Source organism: Petromyzon marinus, chromosome 18 (assembly GCF_048934315.1).
Source record: "Petromyzon marinus isolate PM22_M1 ecotype Great Lakes invasive population chromosome 18, UKy_Petmar_22M1.pri1.0, whole genome shotgun sequence".
Classification (NCBI taxonomy): domain Eukaryota; kingdom Metazoa; phylum Chordata; class Hyperoartia; order Petromyzontiformes; family Petromyzontidae; genus Petromyzon; species Petromyzon marinus.
In genome coordinates, this window is record NC_133684.1 from 3096986 (window position 1) to 3120610 (window position 23625).

The 23625-nt window shown below is 45.9% G+C and overlaps 3 protein-coding genes across 8 annotated transcripts in view; 2 read left to right on the forward strand and 1 right to left on the reverse strand.

Annotated features, from left to right (window-relative positions):
• The first annotated feature begins 934 nt into the window (after positions 1-934).
• On the forward strand, positions 935-8045 carry LOC116943569 (transcription factor IIIA-like). 2 transcript variants are annotated; one of them, XM_032956507.2, is made up of 10 exons: positions 935-1194; positions 2437-2508; positions 3095-3195; positions 4770-4866; positions 4982-5070; positions 5549-5622; positions 5717-5800; positions 6341-6570; positions 6953-7006; positions 7111-8045. In XM_032956507.2, exons 1-10 carry the CDS (start codon positions 1078-1080, stop codon positions 7597-7599), a joined length of 1407 nt encoding a protein of 468 aa, XP_032812398.1. In that variant the 5' UTR covers positions 935-1077; the 3' UTR covers positions 7600-8045. The 2 variants fall into 2 exon arrangements, with proteins under 2 accessions (XP_032812398.1, XP_032812399.1); XM_032956508.2 differs by lacking the exon at positions 2437-2508 and having other exon boundaries at positions 936-1194.
• MTIF3 (mitochondrial translational initiation factor 3) lies at positions 7012-19843 on the reverse strand. Its single transcript, XM_076067799.1, has 6 exons — positions 19750-19843; positions 18102-18401; positions 13555-13875; positions 9270-9427; positions 8373-8759; positions 7012-7405 (listed from the first exon to the last, which is right to left on the reverse strand). The coding sequence occupies exons 2-5, from the start codon at positions 18352-18354 to the stop codon at positions 8394-8396; spliced, it is 1098 nt and encodes a 365-aa protein (XP_075923914.1). The 5' UTR covers positions 18355-18401; positions 19750-19843; the 3' UTR covers positions 7012-7405; positions 8373-8393.
• Positions 19844-20736: 893 nt separating this feature from the next.
• The window catches only part of LOC116943568 (uncharacterized), a 40428-nt gene continuing 37539 nt past the window's right edge, over positions 20737-23625 (forward strand). For 2 of the 5 annotated variants that reach the window (XM_076067796.1, XM_076067798.1), the window contains exon 1: positions 20737-21307. In XM_076067796.1, coding sequence (XP_075923911.1) covers positions 21265-21307 — 43 coding nt within the window. In that variant the 5' untranslated portion in view covers positions 20737-21264. Of the gene's footprint in view, positions 21308-21597; positions 22118-23625 lie in introns of those variants that run through there. The other 3 variants (XM_076067797.1, XM_076067795.1, XM_032956504.2) reach the window with 3 other exon arrangements.

The following is a 23625-nucleotide window of genomic DNA, read 5'->3' on the forward strand; positions in this document are numbered from 1 at the left end:
TTTGAATATGCGTTTTTCTTTCAGGGCAGAATTTTGCGAAAATGGGGATGGGATGTTTACAAATTACACGAATTAACGTTTTAAACGTGTCTTTTTTACTTACACTGAATTCAAAGACAAAAATAAACATGCAATTATGATAAAATTGAGTCGTTGGCGTGAATAACCCTAGACACATCTGGTCACTTATCCTGATTATTAAACAAAAATCACTCCCAACTTTTAGTTTTGATATAGTGGCTGCCCAGGGAAGGGAATATATAGTGCGTCTTATAATCCGGTATATTAAATACACAAACATATCAGTCCCCTACCTTATTACAGACCAACTCAGACCTTACTCTTTGGTCCTTTCGGTAAAGTAACGTAGAAACAAATGTAATTGCAAGACAAGTATTGTTAGGCCTGTACGCCGCATGGACCTGCAAACACGGGTGTTTTAAAGCCGTTACGTATTGACTGCTACATCATTAGACCTCCTTTGCCAGTACCAAAATATAATAATAGGGTTTTCCCCTTTTTTTCTGGCAACAAAACTGAAACCTTTTTTTACAAGGATTCATGTCTGCATTAACCACAATACCTGCAGTCAAAATGCAAAAAAACCATACTATGATAATATATGTGGCATTGTCCTTGAAATTGATTGTGGACCATTGTCCTTGAAATTGATTGTGGACCAATCAGTTTCAAGGACAATGGATGTATTATCATAGTATTTTTTAGTTTGCATTTTGACTGCAGGTATTGTGGTTAATGCAGACATGAATCCTTGTAAAAAAGGTTTCGGTTTTGTTGCCAGAAAATAAAGGGAAAAAACCCCTAATTATTATGCTACAAATAAGTTTTACATTTAGTAGTTTAAACAAACAAAAAAACCTCTAAGCTGGCAGCACTTACTGTCACGGAGCCGGTCACGTGGTGTGGCGCGTACCAATCGCAAGGCGAGAACCTCGCTCCGCCTCCCCCCTCTCTCCGAGCACGTGTTCGGCACGGCCTGCGCGCGGCTTTTTCTTCATTTTTGTTTGCTGTCAAACTTACATTCTGATTATAAAAGAGAAAAATAAAAAACACATCATGTCCGTCGCCGCGAGTGTCCGGGGAAAGCTCTACTTGTGCTCGCACGAGGGCTGCTCGGCCACCTTCTCAAAGGAGTGGCGCCTCATGGAGCATCTGTACCGGCACGAGGGCCTGGTGAGTCGGGAGTGTCTGGGCGCCAGCACGCCTCTCGCCACTGCTGGATGAAGGCCTCTTCCACGCTGCAGTGCCGGGTTGCGTGACCATACTTCACCACTGCGGTTGCTACCCGTTCCAACGAAACCAAACCTCGGCCATGTTTCCCCAAGACTGCAGGCCCATTGTCAAAACTGCGCTGTACAGTTACACAGCAGTGGAACAAAGTTCAACGCAATTTGCACGTGTACCGCCAGAAAGCGGTACAAACAAATTGCTGCCACCCAAACACAATTACGCCAATTTCCATTTATCCATCACGCTGGTTAGTGGGTTGGTAAAAGCGGGGAGTACTGGCGGCATAGAAAGTACAGTACAACCATGGATTTTTGCTGCACTTCCCTCTGCTGCTGCTGACATAAGATAAGCAGGTCTTCGCCTGGACAGTCCTTGGGATGGGTGGCCACGTATATAACAAGGGTGCAATCTGCGCCGGCGGTGCTACTTAGTGGACAGCAGAGGGCAGTGCAGCAATTCCTTTGCTCCATCCGCTGCTCTCCACGCCTTCATTGCCCACGGACTGGCGAAGTAACCCCCACCATCCGTATGACGTGAGTTAGCCAACATTCAGTCGTGCGTTAACAAAAGGGCCGGGCATGTGTACCCATGGGTATTACTCTTTGGATTTTTTTCGGTAAAGTCACGTAGAAATAAGAAATAATAAAATTACATAATAGCATACGACGTTTCGATTGCAACACAAGCAATCATCATCAGGTACAGAAGAGCTAAATTTAAGAGAGAGAGGAAACACAACCGCAGATATATATACAGACCCTAAGTAGAGGGAATTAACACAGATACACCAGGGGATACTGAGAGAGACGGAGGAGCACACTAAATCTCTCTGTATCCCCTGGTGTATCTGTTGTATCTGTGTTAATTCCCTCTACTTAGGGTCTGTATATATCTGCGGTTATGTGTAGTAGCGATATGAGCGATAAAGGTGGCGCCTGACCGCAGGTGAGCGAGTGAATGGAATTCATAGGCGAGCTGCTGGATTTTATCAGTTAACCTACTTTGATGTAAAGCTTTCGTGACTGCAGGGATTCATATTCTTGGTTCTTTCGGTAAAGTCACCACCACGTAGAAGAGTAATTCCTGCAGTCATGAAAGCGCCAAATCAAGTTTTACCCATGGGTAGTTTATTACGCGTGTCTTCCCCATCTGTTCTAAAGTAAGATTGATCCTTTTGATGTTTAGGACAGCATTGGTTTTCCGAATGGAAGCGATGGCCCTCGCCATGAGAATATGGAATTCCTACTACTGGCTCGGGTACGAGGGCCTGAAGAGGCAAACACTGGACACAATATTTAATTAATAAATACTCAACATTTGCCAATGTTGCGTTAAAAGGAAAATTGTATGTAATCGGAGACGTTTTGAACGGTGGCCCATAATAGGACGATGCCAAAGCAGTATTACCAAATATTACAATATTTTACAGGCCCTCTGTATATTTAACTTTGTGTATCTTAACATCTGCGATTATCATATTCAGGAGTAGTTTATACAAGTTCCCCCTGGGACCTTCTAAATATGGACTGTTATTTGCACTATACCTTTAATACTTAACAGGAAATGTGTTCAAATCACGTTGCTGTAAGAGGCTTGCAGAGGCGCTTGTCAGAAATTGTCAGGCTAGTTAATATCACATCAGACCTCCCATGACTCTTTCTGTCAGTCCGAATCAGTTTCTGACTATTTTCTATTGGAGATCACAAGTTTGTGTTCATGAAACGTTCTGTCACAGTATACTGTTGTTTTTTTTAATTTCGTACAGAAATACATGCGTTTCAAGTATATGCTGTTTTAACTCTCGTTTAAAAAACCAATCAAAATATCTCTTGTGTTACTCCAGATGCCGTTTGTGTGCGACTATGAAGGCTGTACCAAGGGATTTACGAGGAAATTTCACCTGTCCAGGCACAGGCTGACTCACTCGGGAGATAGGCCATATCGGTAACGGATTCGTTGACACACTCCGTTCGCATGCACATATTTATTTTTACATCTTTATTTATGTTCGGGAGGACAATGCAGCCACGCTAGTACACCAAGGGAAATCAAAGCTGCTGCTGCTGCTGCTGCAGCGATGTACGTATGTTGAACTTCTTTCGCACCTTACGTAGCCAACCGCGCTAATCTATACCTGTCCACCCCTTATCAGTGCCTACACCATTACAGACCAATGCAGACTTCATTGGTCACCTCGTGTCCTGGTACATCTCAACGTTCATCCTACAAAGTCCCCATCACAAGCTAGAAACACAGGGCTTTTTTTGCCCGTATTGAAACGGCTGTACACCGTATGGGCCTGAAAACTCAATTTCCCTGTACAAGAATACGGGTAAACCGTATGGGTTGACAGGTACACTAATCGGAGGTGCTAGCTGCAGAATCTTCGTGGTCCTGACCAACACATCACTCCACATCTGTTGCTCTAACTGTGCAGTCACGTGTTGCTCTAACTGTGCAGTCACGTGTTGCCCTAACCGTGCAGTCACGTGTTGCTCTAACTGTGCAGTCACGTGTTGCCCTAACCGTGCAGTCACGTGTTGCTTTAACCGTGCAGTCACGTGTTGCTCTAACTGTGCAGTCACGTGTTGCTCTAACTGTGCAGTCACGTGTTGCTCTAACTGTGCAGTCACGTGTTGCTCTAACTGTGCAGTCACGTGTACACAGCATGCACTCGCTCAGGTCGTGTTCTGTCTACGATTTCACTCGTTTAAACTCGGCAAGTTTCATTTATTTTTTCTTTGTACGAGTTCCATACATAGGAACCGACCTTAACGATAACAAACCGTGGCTGGAAATGAAATTATATTATTAACTTGAGATGGTACGTGTGTATTGCCCTGTGCTTCAGGAATGCATGATGAATTGCATACGTAATTGTTAACATGTTCATGGGTGTTCTCGTCAAGGTGTGTCCTTTTAGGCCACTTGAAAGAGGTCATGGTTTATCTCAACACGTACGCAATATGGTCCACATTGGTAGGCATCTAATGGTGTATCTATGAAAATAAATTCTTATGCGTACAATGCATGCATCGAGTCGTGTTTAAGAATTAATTATATTTGTGGAAATGATACCGACATATCTCTTTTGGCTAAAAGAACAAAACCACACCGTGAGATTCATTCGCTGACAAAAAAGATCCGGTGCGCATCTGCAATATAATAATTATATTCAACATGTTAAGTAGTATATATGTTTTGGGGCACTTTGATGCAAACCTATTTTGTTTATTTGTGAAATTCAAGACAGACAACTTACAAACTTTCTCCTACGTCAGCAGTTCTCCTGCTGTGTTTGTTTCACCTGATGATGGTCGCTTGTGTTGCGATCGAAACGTCGTGAAGTATTATTTTTCTACCTACGTGACTTTACCGAAAGAACCAAAAGAGTATGGATTCCTGCAGTCACGAAAGCTTCAAATCAAGATTGAACTTACAAATGCTGGTGAAAACACCCACTGCGTGCTTACCTGGACTGTCGGTGCATTGAATTGCCTTCTCTGCTTGCCGTGCAGATGTGTGTTCGAGGGATGCTGTGAAGGCTTCACCACAAACGCCAATTTAAAGAAGCACGTGAAACGAAAACATGAAAAGGAAAATCCCTCGTACAAAGTGAGCATGTCTTATACATATATGGGTGTCCATTCGTGTCTTGATACACGGCAGTTGTTTTTTTACATCATTAATGTGAATTTCAGTGACGTAATGTTCACGCGTTTGTTGTCAGTGCGAATTTGACAGCTGCGGCAAGGTTTTCAAAAAGCACCAGCAGTTGAAGACTCATCAGTATGAACACACAAAGGAGCTGCCCTTTGAGTATGTAATTCCCATCTGCAAAACTGTTACGTTGAAAGATATATGCAGTGTTTAAAATATTGTTCCGAGTTCAAGTTTGCTTGCCAGTTACCATGAAGTCACCAGTGGTTGTCATAAGATTTGTACTATAATAGTCTGATGATAACTGTATTTTTACTCATGTCTTAACATTACATTTTAAGTAATAAAAAAAACCCCATTGACACAATTATAGTAATTTTTCCCTGTTTTAACGTTTTTATTGATCCCCTAAAAAACATTAAAGATGTTCCCGTCTGAACTTATTTCAGAATTTAGTTTTGCTCACGGATGTCAGAAGTGATGTTTTTTTTTACCCGTTACATTGTTTACAATATGTAAAAATCTATGCATTTTGCCACGTATTTGTCATGGTATTGAAGGGGAAAAAACCCACGGTAAATCGTTTGTTGACGTCCTTTGGCACAGGCATTTCATCTTTGCCAATTATCCCAAACAGGTGCCCCCACAGCGGATGTGAACAGAAATTCCTTCAGGCAAGGCAACTCAAGAGACATGAAAAAACCCACTTGGGTAAGTGCTGGAACGTTTAGGTTCGGTGAGCTTGTTGGAATGTCTGTAGCAGCTGTTGTGTATTACTTCCCCTGATTATATTTTTGTTGTGCAGGTTATACGTGCAAAAGGGAAGGCTGTGACTTTGTTGCGAAAACCTGGAGCGAGGTGCGATCACACGCAGCACAGCAGCATCCAGGTCCGTGACGTCTCATTTTTTAAATTATTTACATCCCTTATGTCAATCCACTGCTAGATGAAGGCCTCTTCATGCTGGTTAGTGCATGGTGGCAGTGCAGCAATAATACACTGTTGTACTCTACGCATATGTTCCTACATCTACGCTTATCTTCAAATCTTCAACCCAGAGTGGGCAGCGTGGTTAAAATATGGTTAAATAACCTACCATCACTGTGTGGGAAGGCCGCCAACATCGGCTTGACTAAGGGCTGTACACCTACATAATTCTGATAACACTCTGACCTCGGTTACAAGGTTATCCCTTGTCCACTGTACAACTGAGCTGGGCTGAGGCCATGCCGAGCCAGCCCAGGATGGCTCGCGAGGCATCGGGCTGTTTTTTTCCATGGCACAATTGTTGGGAATTAGTGTGCACCGACTAACGTCGCAGAAAATGTCCGGTGGGAAAACCCATCTTTAGCCGTGAGGACGCCCCGGGTTTGCGTGGCTCGGATGTTCCAGCAGCAAAAGGGGTGGACGATTCAATTGTGCGTCGCAGGCTGTCACGTCTGCAACGAGTGCGGGCGGACGTTCAAACGACGGGCATTTCTGCACGAGCATGAGCAAACGCATGCCGAGTCGCGAGAGGTGTTCGCCTGCCCGAACCCCGGCTGCGAACGAACCTACACCACGGCGTTCAACCTGCGGTCCCACCTGATCTCCTTCCATGAAAACGTGCGCCCACACAGCTGCCCTTATCCTGGCTGCGGACGAAAATTTGCTATGAAGGTGAATCTAAAGTCTACGATTTACACGAGTGATGAGATGGCATTCGTGTCATTTTTGGAAGTCGAAACAGAACCACCAACAAAGTGAAAGATATAAAGATTGTTTAAGGTTCAGAATTTGCCCAATAAACTACGTTTTTGCTTATGCTGAAATGATCCACAAACCACATGAAAATCGGTTTCAGTTACATGAGGCCGGTGCATAATGATTTTTAAGATTTTGCGGATTAATCGCAGTGCTACGTGAAAACTGAATGGAGCATTTTTGTTAATTTAGTTACGATTGCTTCTATTCACCTGTTGCAAAATAGAGGCTGACATCACAGCCAGTGTTACGAGTGTTTACATTTTTCATTGTCAAGTCACAAACCTTGCCTTTACAGCAAAGCTTGGACCGTCATGGGGTAATGCACGATCCCGAAAAGAAGAAACTCAAAGTAAGTTATCGTTCAACAATCATCGCCATTGTTTATTCATACACTGTATATGCCTTACACGGAGAGAAAAAAAAATCACGTAATCCTCCTCGTGACGTCTGCAGAAGAAGCGCTCTTGTCGGAGACGCACGCTGGTGTCACGGCTCAGTGGGATCCGGCACACCGCGGTGGTCTCCGAGGCGGTGTTGGAGATGGAAGCATGCGACGGGGAATTGCCAGAAATTCTGTTTGGCAAGGCGAGCATCGGCTCCCCGCCTCCTTGCTGCTCGCCCGAAACAGCTGGCCTTCGCTGCGGCTCTCGCGACCCCACAGAGGAGCGATGCGGCGAGACAAACGCGGCTGCCCGGTCACCGGACGCTCCGTCCGCACCCGGGGTGGACGGCGGTGCTGCGATCGTGCCTGACGAGGGAAACGAAACGGCGCTTACTTCCGAGATTGACACAGTCGAAGCAGATTCTGGTTTGCAGAGAAATAGCGTCATTAAAATGTGTAGCAGAGACGAACGAGGTGGTCCGATTCCGATTGGTTGCAAAGTCGATAGGCTGCAAATATCGCCAATCGAAGACCAGATTGACAATGAAGCCTCCATGTGAGGAGTGAACCCCTTGGGCGTGTGGTTTTTGTACGCTACAAAATCAAAGCTTTCTGGTCATGTAAGCATCTTGAAAGTGGGCATATACATCACCGTCAATATGAATAAAGGTAATATTAATTTAAACGAATAATGTGTGCTTTGCATTAATTTTGTTATGTATTTGAAAACCCGCTATGTATTCGAGTCTGAAGCCAAATTGCATTTCCAGCTGGGTGAGTTACTGTGTTCAAAAGGTACTTGTGAATACACGTTAATGGCTACAGCTGTGTAATATGTAATTGCATGCCTGCATTGTAAATCAAAACAGAACTTGTACATTTGCACATGCCTAGCTGTTATATTTTTTTCACAATTTATCTTCTGAATACTGCATAAGTAGTGCAGTAAATGTTTTTTGTTTCAAATTTCCCTTGTCCACTTGCAGTGAATAAACATGAAAGTAGAGATTGTTCTGCAGATTATTTGTTCTTTATAAATCAACTTCTGAAGCTATTCGTAACGACTGGACAATTTTTTTTATTGGACAAAAGTTACATATAGTAAAAGTACAACATTTTTTTCTCTTAAGTGACATTCTGAGTAAATTTGGCCGCAAATCAAGAGAGTAATTGTGCAAACAAAAAGTGCGGAAAGACAACCCATCAAAGCCCAAGAGAGACTTGTTACCAATTGCAAGGTCATACGAGTAACGAAAGGTGGAATCTGGACAGTTTCAATTATACTTTAAGCGACGCTTTCAGAATAATCTGCGTACGTGGAAAAATATTGCACCTTTTTTTTTTAAATATAGAGTCAGGATCTCCCATCTTTGGGTTCACGCGGTGTGTTCTGGCTGGCAAGCTCCTGGGCTTGTTCCGGGGCTTGCTCCTGTGCTGTTGAGCCAATTCCACCAGCAGCCGGGCTGTCGGCCTCCTCTCCAGACGCCTCCCTTCCTTGCGCTGCCACCACCTCTGGCCCTTTGTGAGCCTCCCTCTTCGGCTGGTTCTTGGTCGCATTTGCGCCGTCCGCGCCGTGCTTGCGACGCTGCTCGGCTCGCTCGCGCTCCGACATGTGCCGCAGGATGCACGTGACGGTGGCACCGTCGTTGACTGCGCGCGGCGCGGACACGTACGTGGCGTTGTCTGCGATGGGCTCCAGCACAGATCCTGCCATCGCCAACTGAATTGAGAGAAGGGTTTGCCAGCATCGTAATCGTCGTCGTATTCCAAGCCTTACATTTTTATGCGCTTGTGAACTATATCTTGATTTTAGCAGTGGCATTTAGTCCACATTCGGAGGTAACATTGTGGTTTCAACACTGGGCAAGCGTTCAAAATTCTGTAGGGAGAGTGCCCACACGTTCCAAACATGTAACGCACGTGTGCGTTATCAGAACGGAATCGGAAGGTCATGCGGGAGGACGTGGCACAGTTTTGCGCCAGCTACCATAGAGTGTGGTAGTGTCGCGATAGTTCTCTGCAGTGAGTAGAACGTCTTAACGGCGCAACGCCTATAAATAAAATTAATGCTGTACCGCTTGCACGTTTAGAGATTCGGCGGTGAAAGAGACACCCACCCTGCAATTTGCAGACGTCTCGGAAAGGTCAAGGGTTAATTGCTGCAGACTTCTGGTTTACCGCAACAATGGAAGAAAATAAAAAATAAAATCGCTAGACCAACACAACTGACCATTTTATCGGTGTCAGATTTCTTCTTGGTGTTCTTGATGCTGACCCTCACGTGGTGTCGTTTCTCCAGCACCCACTCTTGGATTTTCCGCACCTTCACTTCCAGGTCGCTCTTCCCGATGTCGGCCGAGAATGAAATTTCCTTGATCTGCGTCTGGCCTAAAGCGAGTAAATGTAAAATACGAACTGAGCATTAAATGCGCAAGCATTTTTACTGTCTTAATCCGAACGTACCCTCCAAAAAAACGGGTCTTAAATTACAGGGCAATTCCTTTAATTGATGCCCCTCCACTATAATCTCAATACACATGAATTAAATACATTTATTGAATGCTGACATTCTGTAGAATATGGAACTAATAGCGTTGACAATATTCAATGGCCTGTTGGGAAGGATTGTAGGGAATCCTCTTTTTACAAACGAGTTCGGTTCCAGAGGTCTGTTCATAAGTAGATGTGTGGAACGCTATTCAGAAAAAACGTACGAATACATTTTTAAATTTAGACAAATTACATTGAAATGTTACCTTCAAGGCGAACGTAAATAAAAGAACAACACAAACACATCAGAATGAGCCGGTTCAAAGCAGGCGGTACAAATTTCCCAACAAAGAACATTCACTTTCATCGAGCTGTGACTTAAGTGAAGGCGAATCATAACACGCCAATCAGATAGGTGTTGTACGCATACTCCTGCTATACTAATGATATCAAGGGGAGAACAATTTGATGTGGTATCAACGAGGCAGGCTTTAGTTATTTTGACATTGAAGCACTAATATATATTTTCCTGTGGCAACTCAGCGCTGTACAAAACGGTAATGCATGCAGCCTCGGCATTTGTATCTAATGTGGAAGGTACTCATCGTCATTTCCTTCTTGCAGAGCAGACAGCCGTCCGCTGCTTAACCACTGCTCTGAGATTTGCGATGGGCCTGGCTCCCTGAGGATACCGTGGGACTCACTGGTGTGGTGCCCTGGCTGATCCAGCTGTCCCTGTTTCTTCATTCAGGACAGTGCCGCAGTGCCGGTCTCTCTCCTCTCTCCCATGTTTCCTGATTACCTCGGTGAACCGCTCTCACGCTGCACTCCCCCCCTCGCTATTTACACTCCCTGGAGTTCCTTCCCCCGCACCTTCGATTAGCATGGCTGGCTACGTACGGTGCGAAAGTAAGTTCGACGTACATGCGTCAAAGAGTCGAACGCTGCTGGATAATCGTGCATGCTGCTGCGAAACACCAACACCATGGTATGCTGCTATCCCTATGTCAGAAATTGTGACTGTCCGCACTTTTAAATCTAGTTTGAAAACCTATTGTTATGATCATTATTATTGGTTTTGTATTTCTTCATCTGTATTGCGAGTGGAGATAATATCAGCTTTTGTTGTGTTGTTGGGAATTTATTCCTACTTGGGAGTGCCGTGTGTGAGATTATTATTTCCCTATCACACTCCCATCCTTATTTGCTCTAACCTAATTGATGTCGCGGTTGTGTGAAGTGTTTATTGTTGCATCAGGTATGGCAACGGCTCGGGGAAGGATTGATCATGGCCGATGATGATGATAAAAGTGTCTTTAGATGCGGTTGCATTCAGACGGTATATCATACACTGTGTTGTTGGCGTTCTGCACCACATCTAAGAAACACAACCGTATCGTTGTTAACAAAGCACACAGAGGTGGATCACGGAGGATAAGAGGCACAGCTGGTTTAACCCCACCTCCACAATTCCGCGGCAAGAGATGCGATCGATGTGCCGGCGTGCCGACTGAACGGAGGGAGGCCCTTCCAGTTGCAGAGTGCATTTCTATTAGCCCCATCACGTGCTGGTCGCGGCAGAGGCCCGGCACATTTGTGCGCTGAAACAGCAAATTGGCCATTTAACATTGGGCGACAAAAAAATAAACCACTTGAGAGGCGGATTATTTTTGAAAGCCGTCAAAATTGTTCCAGTAAATACGGTAAATCTCAAAAAAAGCTTACGGTCTTGGTTTTTTGTTGCGGGATACGCTTTTCGTGATTGATGCGGGCATAAAGCTTGCGTGCAACTTTGGATGCGCTGGATGAGCATTGTGAGCGCGGCGGGACAACGCGCGAAGCAATCATTGGGTTGCCAATCGCCATTGTTGGCGTGTCGACTCGTTTACACAAATCGTCGTGTTCGCGTATTGTCATTCCACGTGTGCCATGGAGCGTTGGTGGAGGTGGATGAAACGCGTCGATACAACGTGGGAATTGCAAGGGTGCTCGAGACGAGGCCCCCCCCGGGAAAAGGAGCCGGATGAAACACAACACGTTATCGGAATGGAAATGCACTCTTAAGTGAGAGGTGTTAAACTAAACGCGGAACATCCGAGGAACAAAGCGTTCGTTTTTTTTTGTTTAAAGCGGCTACCATTGTACAGAGTGGGGCTTTAATTTTTAGACGTGAAGTTATTTTTGTTTGCGGCGGATAAAAGAAAAAAGCTTTTAATCTTCATAGTGTTCTTTAAAATGTAATCAGGCCATTACTACGATGGAACAAGTCTAGCTCATTAAACTAAGATGTTAGGTCCAGGTTCTCGTGTTTGCGAATATTTATTCTCATTGCATTGTTCAGATATCTTTCATCTCATTAACCATGTAACAATGTGCTCTGAAGAAGGGCATTACTCTAAATGTTACCTTTTAGATATTTTTCCTGTTAGTGCCACAGTTCGAATGACATTTTTCTAAGTTTTTCACAAAACAACGGATCGATTCATCGATCCTAATTATTTGAGTATGCTCATGATACATGGGTAAGAATCGACGTAAGAATGTTGTTTAAATATTACATTGCGTGCAATTGATTCATCTTACCCCTGCAGCCACGAGATACATTCAGCACGATATAAAGTAAAAAAGAAAAATAATTGATTCTTGAATTGCTTTGTGATGCTCAACATCTCGGACAAGCCGTTTAACCTTGAGCGGTGGCTAATCGTTGCGTGCTGACATCTCACGTGATGAAAAACGTTAATTCGGGGTAGTGAACCGTATCTTCATTGACAAAATCTCCACTCCCATCCACAAGAGGCTTTTTGGGTGAGATCGCATAAATATATAAATGTGTCCTTAAACCCGCCACCACCCGACACAGCCAATTACTAAGTTTTGTCACGTAAACAGAACGTGCCAATTCGTTACTAGTACAGCACACCGGTGTGTTGGAGAGTAAATCCACAACATTGTTTCGCCAGTAATTACAACTAGCATCATCAGGCAGATAGCCAGATTTGTGGAGAAATCCTCCTGTTTCGTTCCTTCAATAGAGGGATAGATGTGATGGCGTCACTTGTGAGCACCTCACGTGCGAAGGCCGGAGGGTGGGTGGCGGGTTAATGAATGGTGGCGGGTTTAACGACACATTTATATTTACGCGATCTAACCCACAAAATCTCTCATGGATGATATTTGTCGCGAAAGCCTACGTTTTAAAATCTCCACTCCCAATTTACACCCTTGCGAACGAGATGCTCCCATCTCAAGTGATTACCCATGTAGAATACAAAATACACCCGCAGCAGAAATACTTTGGCAAAGATGCTAAAGGTGTCCGCTGTGTGCCAGCGTTCAGTGGCAAGTGAAAATACTCGTCGGAACAGACGCCATACGATCAGCTGACTCTCGTCAGACCTCGGAAATTAAGCAGGGTCGCGCTTGGTTTGGCGCCTGAATGGATGACCGTCAGGGCTTGCCGGAGGTTGTGGGGCTGCGAGGTGGCCAGGAGGTGCCGAGTGCTGAGTGTGGTGGGGTTTCTCTGGGTACTCCGGTTTCTTCTCAAATTAAGCCAAATGCTCGTCAATGGTCTTGGGATCACAATGCAGAAGCCTCTGGAAAAAAAGAGTCTTGAGACTCAAGTGAAGCTCTCCTGGGTAAATACTTGACATCATCATTACTACTGGGGCCGTGCGTTGACGCAGTGGTTCGAGCACCGCGCAGCGACGCGCGTTCGATACCCGGCCACAGGCAACTCCAGTGACGCGTTATATAACCTGGTCCAGGCCGCCGGTTCACCATCCCACACTGGCCAGCGTGGTGAAGTATGGTCAATAAAACATCATAACTCACGTCATCAGGAAACCTTCATCCACGAGTGGACAAAGGGCAATAAATAATTATTATAACATGTGTGCAAACTCCTTCAGGTTTCTCCAACCAAAAATGTATTCCTGTACGTATCTTACTTTTATTAAGATTTCATATGAGCATTATAGTTGTGTGCGAGGTACGCCCCCCCCCCCTCCCCCTCATCACCGTACCACTCTGGGGCTTGTCCTGCTGCTTTTGCCGGAGCTTCAGCTGCTCGTTGTAGATCTGCTTGCCCGACATGAGCTGGTAAAACGGCGGGTCGGCGTCCTCCCGCAGGGCCACCAGCTTGAGCCCTCGTTCCTCCATCATGCGGATGGCGTTGGCTCGGTGCACGTGGCCCAGGTCGGTCCCGTTCTCGTCGACGAGGTGAACGACCCGCGCGTCGATCCTGCGGCCGATGCTGCTCACGGTCTGCTTGCCTGGGGGGGGGGGCGTCTTTTTCCTGGGCTTCCCCGCCGCCTCGTGTTGCTCGCGGTCCGTGCCTCCCGTCTCTGGCAGAGGTTTGGCAAAGGAGGGCAGTCGGACGCATTGCAAAGTGGGGGAATGGAAAAGAGCCATCGAATGACAAATGCCTCGGAAATACTTTATGAAATGCACGGCACAACAAACAAGTGGAGCAATGCAATAAATCATTCTGAGCGTTCAGAATTCGGCTGGCATTTCATTGTTACGTCTAGCACGGCAACGTCACGCGCTTTATTCCGAGTCACTCTAATTACTGATAAGAGCATTTTTTGTTGAAGTGTTAATGTGATATGTCAGCATGAGAATTATTAAATGTAAAATTTTACAGAAGGAACACTTAAACATTCTGATGCATGTGCTATTTATTAGCAATCCTTTATGAAAACAAAAATTCTCTATGCATGTAAACTTGGGTAGAGTGGCAACACACGCAGTTGGATATCAAACTCCTTTGCACCGACACGCATTCCCCAATGTGGTGATGTATGGTCATAACGCTTGTGACTGATCACAGCACAGGGAGGCCTTCACCCAACAGTGCGTTGACAAACGGCTGTAAATTCCATCTATTTATTAAAACTCACGGAGATGGCGGTAATCCCGACCGCAAAAGTTTACTCCATCGCTCGCCCGTCCGAAGGGCGTGTCAACAGTGCTGAGCAAGCAACTCCGAGTGACACGTGTGGACGGGCTGCTTGAGGAGGGAACATTTCCTCAGTCCAGTGAGTTTGATGGGGCTCTGCCCAACTCGCAGACGGCTGCGTCTGCACCTGATCCGCTCATTCCTAGGGGGGAATATTAAGTGCGGGCCGAGCGGAGCAGAACAGTCCTCTGATTTTTTTTTTTAAACTAGATGTGGCAGCATGTCCACTGTTCAAAAACGGTTGCAGTGTTCTACGCTCGAGCTCGATGGAAAAGCTGTACATGTGGTGCCTCAAGGGAACATGGACATTAAGGTTTAACTGGTAGCTGGCATCATTAGTAGGCATGTAGTTGATGCGTCGGTAATTGATGCATTGTCACCATTCTTACTTTCGATCTAAGTACTTCAATTTTTTTTACTTATTTTTACTCTCTTGTTTATACGACATTTCGTTTATTTTTTTTATTCTAGTTTGTTCAGTTTTGTTCACGTTGGCCTAACTATAACATAAGAATATTATGTGCATGTAATTTGCGTAAACTGTATATCATCAATAATTCTCAGAGGCACAGTGTGATCCATATATTCTGAGTGTGAAAACTGATTTTAATGGTTGAATTAATGTGTTGTTACACTCCTAATAATACTGGTAGGAAACGTAGTGGACTGGAAGCCCAACCGGGATTATCACAGGAGGCATGGGAATGTGTATGTCTGTGGATGTCTGTCCACGTGTATCCGGACACCCGGATATATAACAAATTCGCTCCTAGTGGGCATTACTGGTAGGAAACGTAGTGGACTAGAAGCCCAACCGGGATTAATTCACAGGAGGCAGGGGATTAATTGTGTATGTCTGTGGATGTCTGTCCACGTGGGAGGGGTGGGGCTGGGTGTAGGCCTCGGCAAGGTAAGGTAATTTAGCTTTTTTACCGGGTAAAAGGGTAAAGGTAAAGGGGTCGACATGCAAAGGGGTAAGGTAAAGGGTAGGGTAAAGGTAGCTCGGAAGAATTACCCGGTAGGGTAAAGGTAGCACGAAGTATTACCCGGTAAATACGGTGCCTTGTTTACTGCTAAAAGCGCCGTAGCGCAGTCCGTGGCCTCCATTTAATAAGTAATATTTTTTTTACTTTTTTAAAACACGCTGTTATGAAATGTACCGTACTAGTAATGGAAGAACTCCACGACTCCAGGAGGTGGCCCCGAAGCTTGCCATGACGTAAGGGGCCGTGGCCAGTTACAGCCAACGTCAGTTGACAGTGGACAATTAGACCCAAGCCGAAACATAACGTAAAAAATAATGTTTAAAATATTTTTATTTTATTTTTAATATCATCAGTATGACATAAGTATACCAAGTTTGCAGTCGAAACCACATTGGGAAGTGGGTTAAAATTGAGTTACAAGATTTGAGGATACAACAGAGTGAGTTTAAAGAAAGCGTGTAAAATTGGAATAATCGAGAGTATTCTATATGAATAAAGCACTCTACCTAGCATTTACCTGTTATAAACCTTTTTCATGTGTAGTACCCCAGTAATGACCCTGTAATCGGGTAATTTGTATGGGGTAAGGGTAAAAGGTAGGATAAAGTTAGGCTCGTTGCTTTTAACCTTTTTACCTTACCTGCTGAAGGGTAAAAGGTAGGGTAGAGTGATTGTATTGTGGTAAGGTAAAAGGTAGGGTAAAGGTAGGCTCGTTGTTTTTACCTTTTACCTTACCTTGCCGAGGCCTAGCTGGGTGGAGAGGGGAGGGTAGGGAGGGTCTGGGTGGGGAGGGGCTGGGTGGGGGGGGTGGGGCTGGGTGGGGGGTGGGAGGGGTGGGGCTGGGTGAGGTGGGGCTGGGTGGGGAGGGGCTGGTCACCCCGTGGTGCCCTTATATGGACTGGAAGCCCAACCGGGATTAATTCACAGGAGGCAGGGGATTAATTGTGTATGTCTGTGGATGTCTGTCCACGTGTATCCGGACACCCGGATATATAACAAATGCGCTCCTAGTGGGCATTACTGGTAGGAAACGTAGTGGACTGGAAGCCCAACCGGGATTAATTCACAGGACGCAGGGGATTAATTGTGTATGTCTGTGGATGTCTGTCCACGTGTATCCTGACACCCGGATAAAATGGGAGGGGTGGGGCTGGGTGGAAAGGGGAGGATGGGGTGGGGCTGGGTGGAGAGGGGAAGGTGGGGAGGGGCTGGGTGGGGAGGGGAGGGTGCGGAGGGGCTGGGGAGGGTGGGGAAGGGAGGGTGGGGAGGGGCTGGGTGGGGAGGGTGAGGAGGGGCTGGGTGGGGAGGGTGGGGCTGGGTGGTGGGTGAGGAGGGTGGGGCTGGGTGGGGGGTGGGAGGGGTGGGGCTGGGTGGGGAGAGGCTGGTCACCCCGTGGTGCCCTTATAAAACTCAACGTTTAACCTACTCACGCCGGCTTGTGCCCGCCCTCACAGTCGGGCATATTTGCGCGTTGACCCTGGCCACGCCGCCGTTGACCCTGGCCATTGACCGAGCAACCCAACGTTCCTATCAGCTCCCTCCGCAGGAATGAGTTTAGCACACCAACGTGGAAAACCCTGCAAATTATGTCAAACGACAGTAAATGAGCAACTGGCGACAGACATGCTTGGTGAATTTTAAATATTTGGACTGTTTCAGTGAAAAATGTCATTTACAATTTTTGTATGGGATTCATTACCAGTATCAAATAGTTCAATAATTTTATAATAACTGAAAGCCCTTTGTCAATGCGTTACTGAAGAGGGTTCTCCCCCATGCTATGTTGCTCATCGGATTGTTTGACCATACCTCACCATGCTGGTCAGCGTGGGCTGACAAATTCACTTGCTCCTCGCATTAGCCGTGGCTGAAAGTTGCACCGAGGTCACTAGGTTCATAGCGCAATGTTCTTTACCCCTGTGCCACTGCTACGACCCACCAACATTTTAGGCAGGTACAGACTGAAGAAATTGGGGAGGAAAGTGCAGTCTAATGAACGCTTTCAAAGCAAACGATAATGCCATCAAGATGGAAAACATATGACCTCTAATACTCTATAAAATGTAAAAAGAAAATATTGAACAATCTCATACAAATCTAATATACAGCTCTCCCACCGTAAAACAGCTGCGCTGGAACTGTTTAAGAGTTAGCCTGACATGGGTCAGGAGGCACCAAGTTGTTTTTCCACTGCACAAGCCGCGCCGTGCCACTGACGTCTTCAAGCAACAAATGAGTTGACGCATGTAGATGACGCCGTGAATATCCTCACAGCGAACTGACCGACTACGTCACGAGCAATTAACGCAGCATTAAACTCAACCCCCTGGCCCTGTTGAGCTCTGAGCCAGATGCAGATGTCTTGTGAGGCCGGTGTACCACGGTATTGTTCCATACTCTTTGGGTCTTTCGGTAAAGTCACGTAGGTAGATAAATAATAGCTCACGATGTTTCGATCGCAACACAATCGTCTGTTCCACTGGGTGTTTGGCACGCCAAACAGCCAGTGGAAAACCGCCCGCACTGCGAGTGCCCCTCGCTGTCTCAGCTCGGATGTGGCAGTGATAAGGGGCGGCGGAGGGGGGGGGGTGGTTATTTACATCGGCAGCTGTCGGTTGCTTACCCGCGTCGTTCCCGTACGGCCTCGCCGTTTGCCACTGCACGTGCGCCACTTGTTTTGGCGCAGTAGCGGGTGGCAGCGCCGCACGCCACGGGCGTCCCGCCAGCCCCCGCGCCAACGACACGGGGCGGCCGCCGCCGCCGCCGCCGCCCCCCCCCGCCGCCGCCGACTTGCGCAGCCAGGCCCGCGGACAGGAGCACGTCAGCCGGGGGAGCAGGCCCAAAGACGCTCCTTGCAGCAAGCAGGACGCCACCATTGCCACCTCGCTAACAGCAGGCACAGCCTGGTGCTCTCGGCGGCAGACTGCAGCGCACGTAAAGAAACGCAAAATATCCCGACGGGAAGTTCAAGCAGTGACAATTACGTTATCGCCGGTGTGCACGGTAGCAATTCCACTGCCCTTACTGTGTGTATAAGGGTACAAGAATATATGATACCACGCTTGTGACCAGTGGCAGGCTTTAATCACTCTCTACTAGCTCTAGTGACACACTCCATGAGAGGCTAATTACTTGGTTTGATGATTGTTTATCACGAGACTTAAAACCATGTAGAACTTTAGGCTGACCCTTCCCTGAGTGTGAAACCAATCAAGCTCTGGGACCATTATTTTTAAGAGTCCAACGTCGACATTTTGGGTTTCAGATTTTTGCTGGTTAACAAAGGATACAAAACAATGGCGAGGTGTAGTGGCATCAAAGTCACTGGCTATGATGACAGCTGGATCCTGAAAAACATTCCATCAAATACACTTTTACATTAGCCACTATTAGAATTGACATCGGTCACTCAGTCAAGATCTCCAGGAAGTGAAGACTGAAATAGGCCGATTGGACATTTGAATGATCTTTAGGACCATGTCTGGGAAGGCCTATCAACCACACAATTTCCACAATAGACCACACGCCATGCACCAAAACATGCAATTGAGTCTGCTGCTAGAACACCTAATATGACAAACCTTTTGACTCCAGTGTATCTTTCTTTTAGCACCAAGACCACAATTTGCACCTACGCTAACAAAAATATTTTTCATGCAAGCGGGTGGATGACAAAGGGCTGTAAAATGTTAGCGTTTCATTTATCATGGTCCACAGCCACGGCTCCGAAGCAGCACCGATTCGCGAAGGGGGCGAACACGGAATGTCTGTATCAAAGCAGGTCTGGAAATGTCCCAAGCCCCGGTCAATTCCCATGCGCGTGCCTGCATGGGACAGCGCAGCATTCTGCGAGGCCAATTACGGTAATGTTTAAAGCGCCAGGTTTTTGTGGCCACGGTACCGTCGCTCCCTTGAGGAGCCCAATGCAATGATGAATTAGCGTGGGCAAATTAAGTCAGAATCCGTATCAAATGCCTTCCTTAACAGTGTATCACCACAACCGGGGACTGTCGCGGGTACGATTCAAGTGCCCTCGTGGCAGTGTGACCTGCGGTTTCTGCCGGGGACTTTTGTCCTCAAACGTGATCCTTCATACTCAAAGAAACACCACACGCGTCTCCAATTGCCACTGCAGTAATAGCACTGGGTGAACTCGCCCTCGCCATATAACTGTCGAATTCCCACCACCGACGCGGGGCTACAACAACCGCGTCGATGCTCGCTTAACCGGGGATCTTTTTTTTCTGAGATTCCAACTTATTTACACTTACGTGTCAGACTAACACAGCGTGGACTCTCTGGGTTGGGACGTTTGGCCGAGATCACCGATTTGTGAGCGTTTGGCAACAAGGAAAGATGACATTTTCACGAGAAACCCAACCAGCAAAAGCCGCAAGCCCATCGTGGTCCAGTTTAACGGTGGCCCTGGGGCCTTAACGAATCCATCAGCAGTGGTGTGTCACCACCACCACCACGTACAAGCAACGAGCTACACGTGTAGTAGTAGCTATACGTGTAGTAGTAGCTTCACGTGTAGTAGTAGCTACACGTGTAGTCGTAGTAGCTGCGCGTGTAGTAGTAGTAGCTGCGCGTGTAGTAGTAGTAGCTGCGCGTGTAGTAGTAGTAGCTGCGCTTGTAGCAGTAGCTGCACGTGTAGCAGTAGCTGCACGTGTTAGTAGTAGCTGCACGTGTTAGTAGTAGCTGCTCGTGTTAGTAGTAGCTGCACGTGTTAGTAGTAGCTGCACGTGTTGTAGTAGCTGCACGTGTAGTAGTAGCTGCACGTGTTAGTAGTAGCTGCACGTGTTAGTAGTAGCTACAAGTGTTAGTAGTAGCTACGTGTTAGTAGTAGCTACACGTGTAGTAGTAGCTACACGTGTTAGTAGTAGCTACACGTGTTAGTAGTAGCTACACGTGCAGTAGTAGCTACACGTGTAGTAGTAGCTACTACTACTACTACACGTGTAGCTACTACTACACGTGTAGTAGTAGCTGCACGTGTAGCTACTACTACATAGTAGTAGTAGCTACACGTGTAGTAGTAGCTACTACATATGTAGTAGTAGCTACTACTACACGTGCAGTAGTAGTAACTACACGTGTAGTAGTAGCTACTACTACTATGTAGTAGTAACTACTACACATTAGTAGTAGCTACACGTGTTAGTAGTAACTACACGTGTAGTAGTAGCTACACGTGTAGTAGTAGTGGCTACATGTGTAGTAGTAGCTACACGTGTTAGTAGTAACTACACTTGTAGTAGTAGCTACACGTGTAGTAGTAGTGGCTACATGTGTAGTAGTAGCTGCACGTGTTAGTAGTAACTACACGTGTAGTAGTAGCTACACGTGTAGTAGTAGTGACTACATGTGTAGTAGTAGTGACTACATGTGTAGTAGTAGCTACGGGCTCCGCACTTTCAAGGGCACCGCGCTAAACGCTTTCAAGCTATCAACTCCGGTTCAGTGATTCAGCACTTGCTCTATCACTATAGTACTATACCGCCTTCAACTTTTATGAACGACTGGGCGTTTAAGGTTAGAGATTTGTCGTATTATCTGGCTGTATAGCAAATGAAAAAAATACAATTGCTTTACTCTGCAAGTTACAAATGTATGCGTTTTAATATTTGCGTGTTTAGCTTAATCCGGGCACTGGCAACGATCCCGTAGTCACGATGCGATAACATAACAAGCGCTCGGCAAAGACGCCACCAGCAATTGTGCCACATTACAACAACGATACTAATACTAATGTACACACAGTGCCCTTGTCAATCCACCGCTGGATGATGGGCTTCCTCCCATCCCACGCAGCGGACACGAAGCCAGGTAGGTGAAGACGTCTGTTGTGTTTCACCAAACCTCGTCCGAGTTCGGTAGCGAGAGGGTTGGAGGGTTCGTAATCGATTAGGGTTAACGTCGTGTTCAATGTTGTGTACTTTTGTTTTGCCTTTTGGATAATCTCAAGGTGGTGATGGTGGTGGGTGGGTGGTGTCGCTTCGGTCGTGCGTGCAGCGAGGCTGTTGCAGAAGCAGCTTTCGACGGCGTAGGCGTGTAAGCTGAATTATAAACTAAGAACCAAATGTCTCAACGACGACGATAACAACAACAACGAGAGAGAGAGAAACTACCAAATCGCTTCCGAGAGGAAGGAGACGTGACGCGAGCGTGACGCTGGAACAACCACCGGGTCACAATCCACAAACCACACACACACAGCGAGAGTGAGCAGAGATGATTGCTGGCCATAGCCACGAGAGGGCAGTATAGGGCCGGAGTTTAAAGTCCTGTAGGGCCGGAGTCAGTATAGGGCCGGAGTTTTTAGTTTTGTAGGGCCGGAGTCAGTATCCCTTCTCATTCGCAACTGCGTGGTGTGTGTGGCTCTCTCTCTGCCTCTCTCTCCGCCTCTCTCTCCCTCCCAGTGCAGGGCGTGTTCCTTTAAACTTTGAATGAAAGGGGGACACAAAAAACTTTTTTTTAAAAACCCAAGATTCCCGTCTCTTGTCGGCAACTTTATAATTGGGCATTTTAATTGTTGCCATTGTGGGTTTAAGCTTTAACCCGACGGCAAGATGATGGCAGGCGAAGTCTTGAATCTCCGGGATCTGAACCCACAAGATTTAGATTGGCTGTGCATCTGTAAGTCACGCGTGTCTCGAGGCGAAATTGTTATACTTGTGCTGTGTATATATATATTATTTTAATTAGACCCTTGCGTTGTGATATTACTTTACGTGTCATGGTGTTGTGTGCCTTAACAGGAATACATGGCGACGTGAATGTGATTGTATTGCGAACCAGGTGGATACGTTCATTTAGAGACGAGAACAAAGAGTCTCCCGGGAGGAGCAAATGGTTATCTCAAATCTCAGGGCGATAACAATATTTGTAAAAACTACTAGGAAAAGCAATTGTTAAAATCGACAAATGGTTTGTCAGTTAAGTAGATGCGTACATAACGATACGATAGGTGGTATAGAATGTTATTGGAAATACTCTTGCTCGTGGTTATAAAATACTGCAATTATTCCATTGTTATTCATTACGTGGCAGGGTGGTGATGTATTGTCCTCATCCAGCAATGGATTGCCAATGGCTGCTACTGATGATGCATTGTTATTCCTGCAGTGTATTGTAGTGTGCACACACTATATATACAGCGCCGTGTTGCGGTGAGCATATGTACAGCTTATTGTATTTTTGGTGAATTCTTCACACTTTTTTTTTAGCACTTAGGTGTAAATACCTGCGATAATTAAAACGACAGGGAATGTGCTTGGGAGCACGCGTATTGATTTCGCTGTAATTTGGAGGCCTTTAAAAACATTCTCAAGTAAGTTGAAAGACATCGGTACGATATTACTTATTTCCTATTTCCCACCCCCCCCCCCCCCCCGTGTCACATAATTATGTACATATTGACAACACGTTAAACAAACAGAAATTATTTCCATGTAATACATAAAAAATTAAATAGTGTACATGGGCACTAAAATAATGGGCTCTAAATGATGAAGACATTTTTCAGATAGACGGTACAAGATTCCCACACTGTACCCACCCACCCTTCACCAACCGGCCCCTTTGATCCGGCGTGGTGAAGTATGGTGAGGCATTCATCCACCAGTGCATTGACAAAAGACGACAGTATACAAAAGGGAAACGTTGCCAGAAGTCATGGGATTTAAATCAGAAGTATGGCAAATTAATCCCTTGCAGTACGGTATATGAATTTCAAAAACAATTTCCCATCCTGCACATTAAGTGTGCCCTAAATATTGAATACAGTATCTATTTAATTATGTTATGGACACTTTAAAGGACATAGCGTTTGTATCCCTTTGTTTTCAGTATATTTATCCATTGCATAGATATTGCACATTTTGCTTCAAATTCATGTAAACAGGACTCAGATTTGATACAAAAAAGCTAATTGAAAATCTAGTGAGTTGTACAAAAAAAATAATACTGAGTGCACCAGCTGGACATTGTTCACACTTATAAGCTGGTGCAACTTGGCTTCGCAGTGATAACAGCAGGCTACTGGGAACATGCCCCTGAGCTATCAGGTCAGTAAGAGGATCATTTTGAATGTTGCTTCCATTATAGGACTAATTAGCTAATACCATAATGGCATTCATGATATT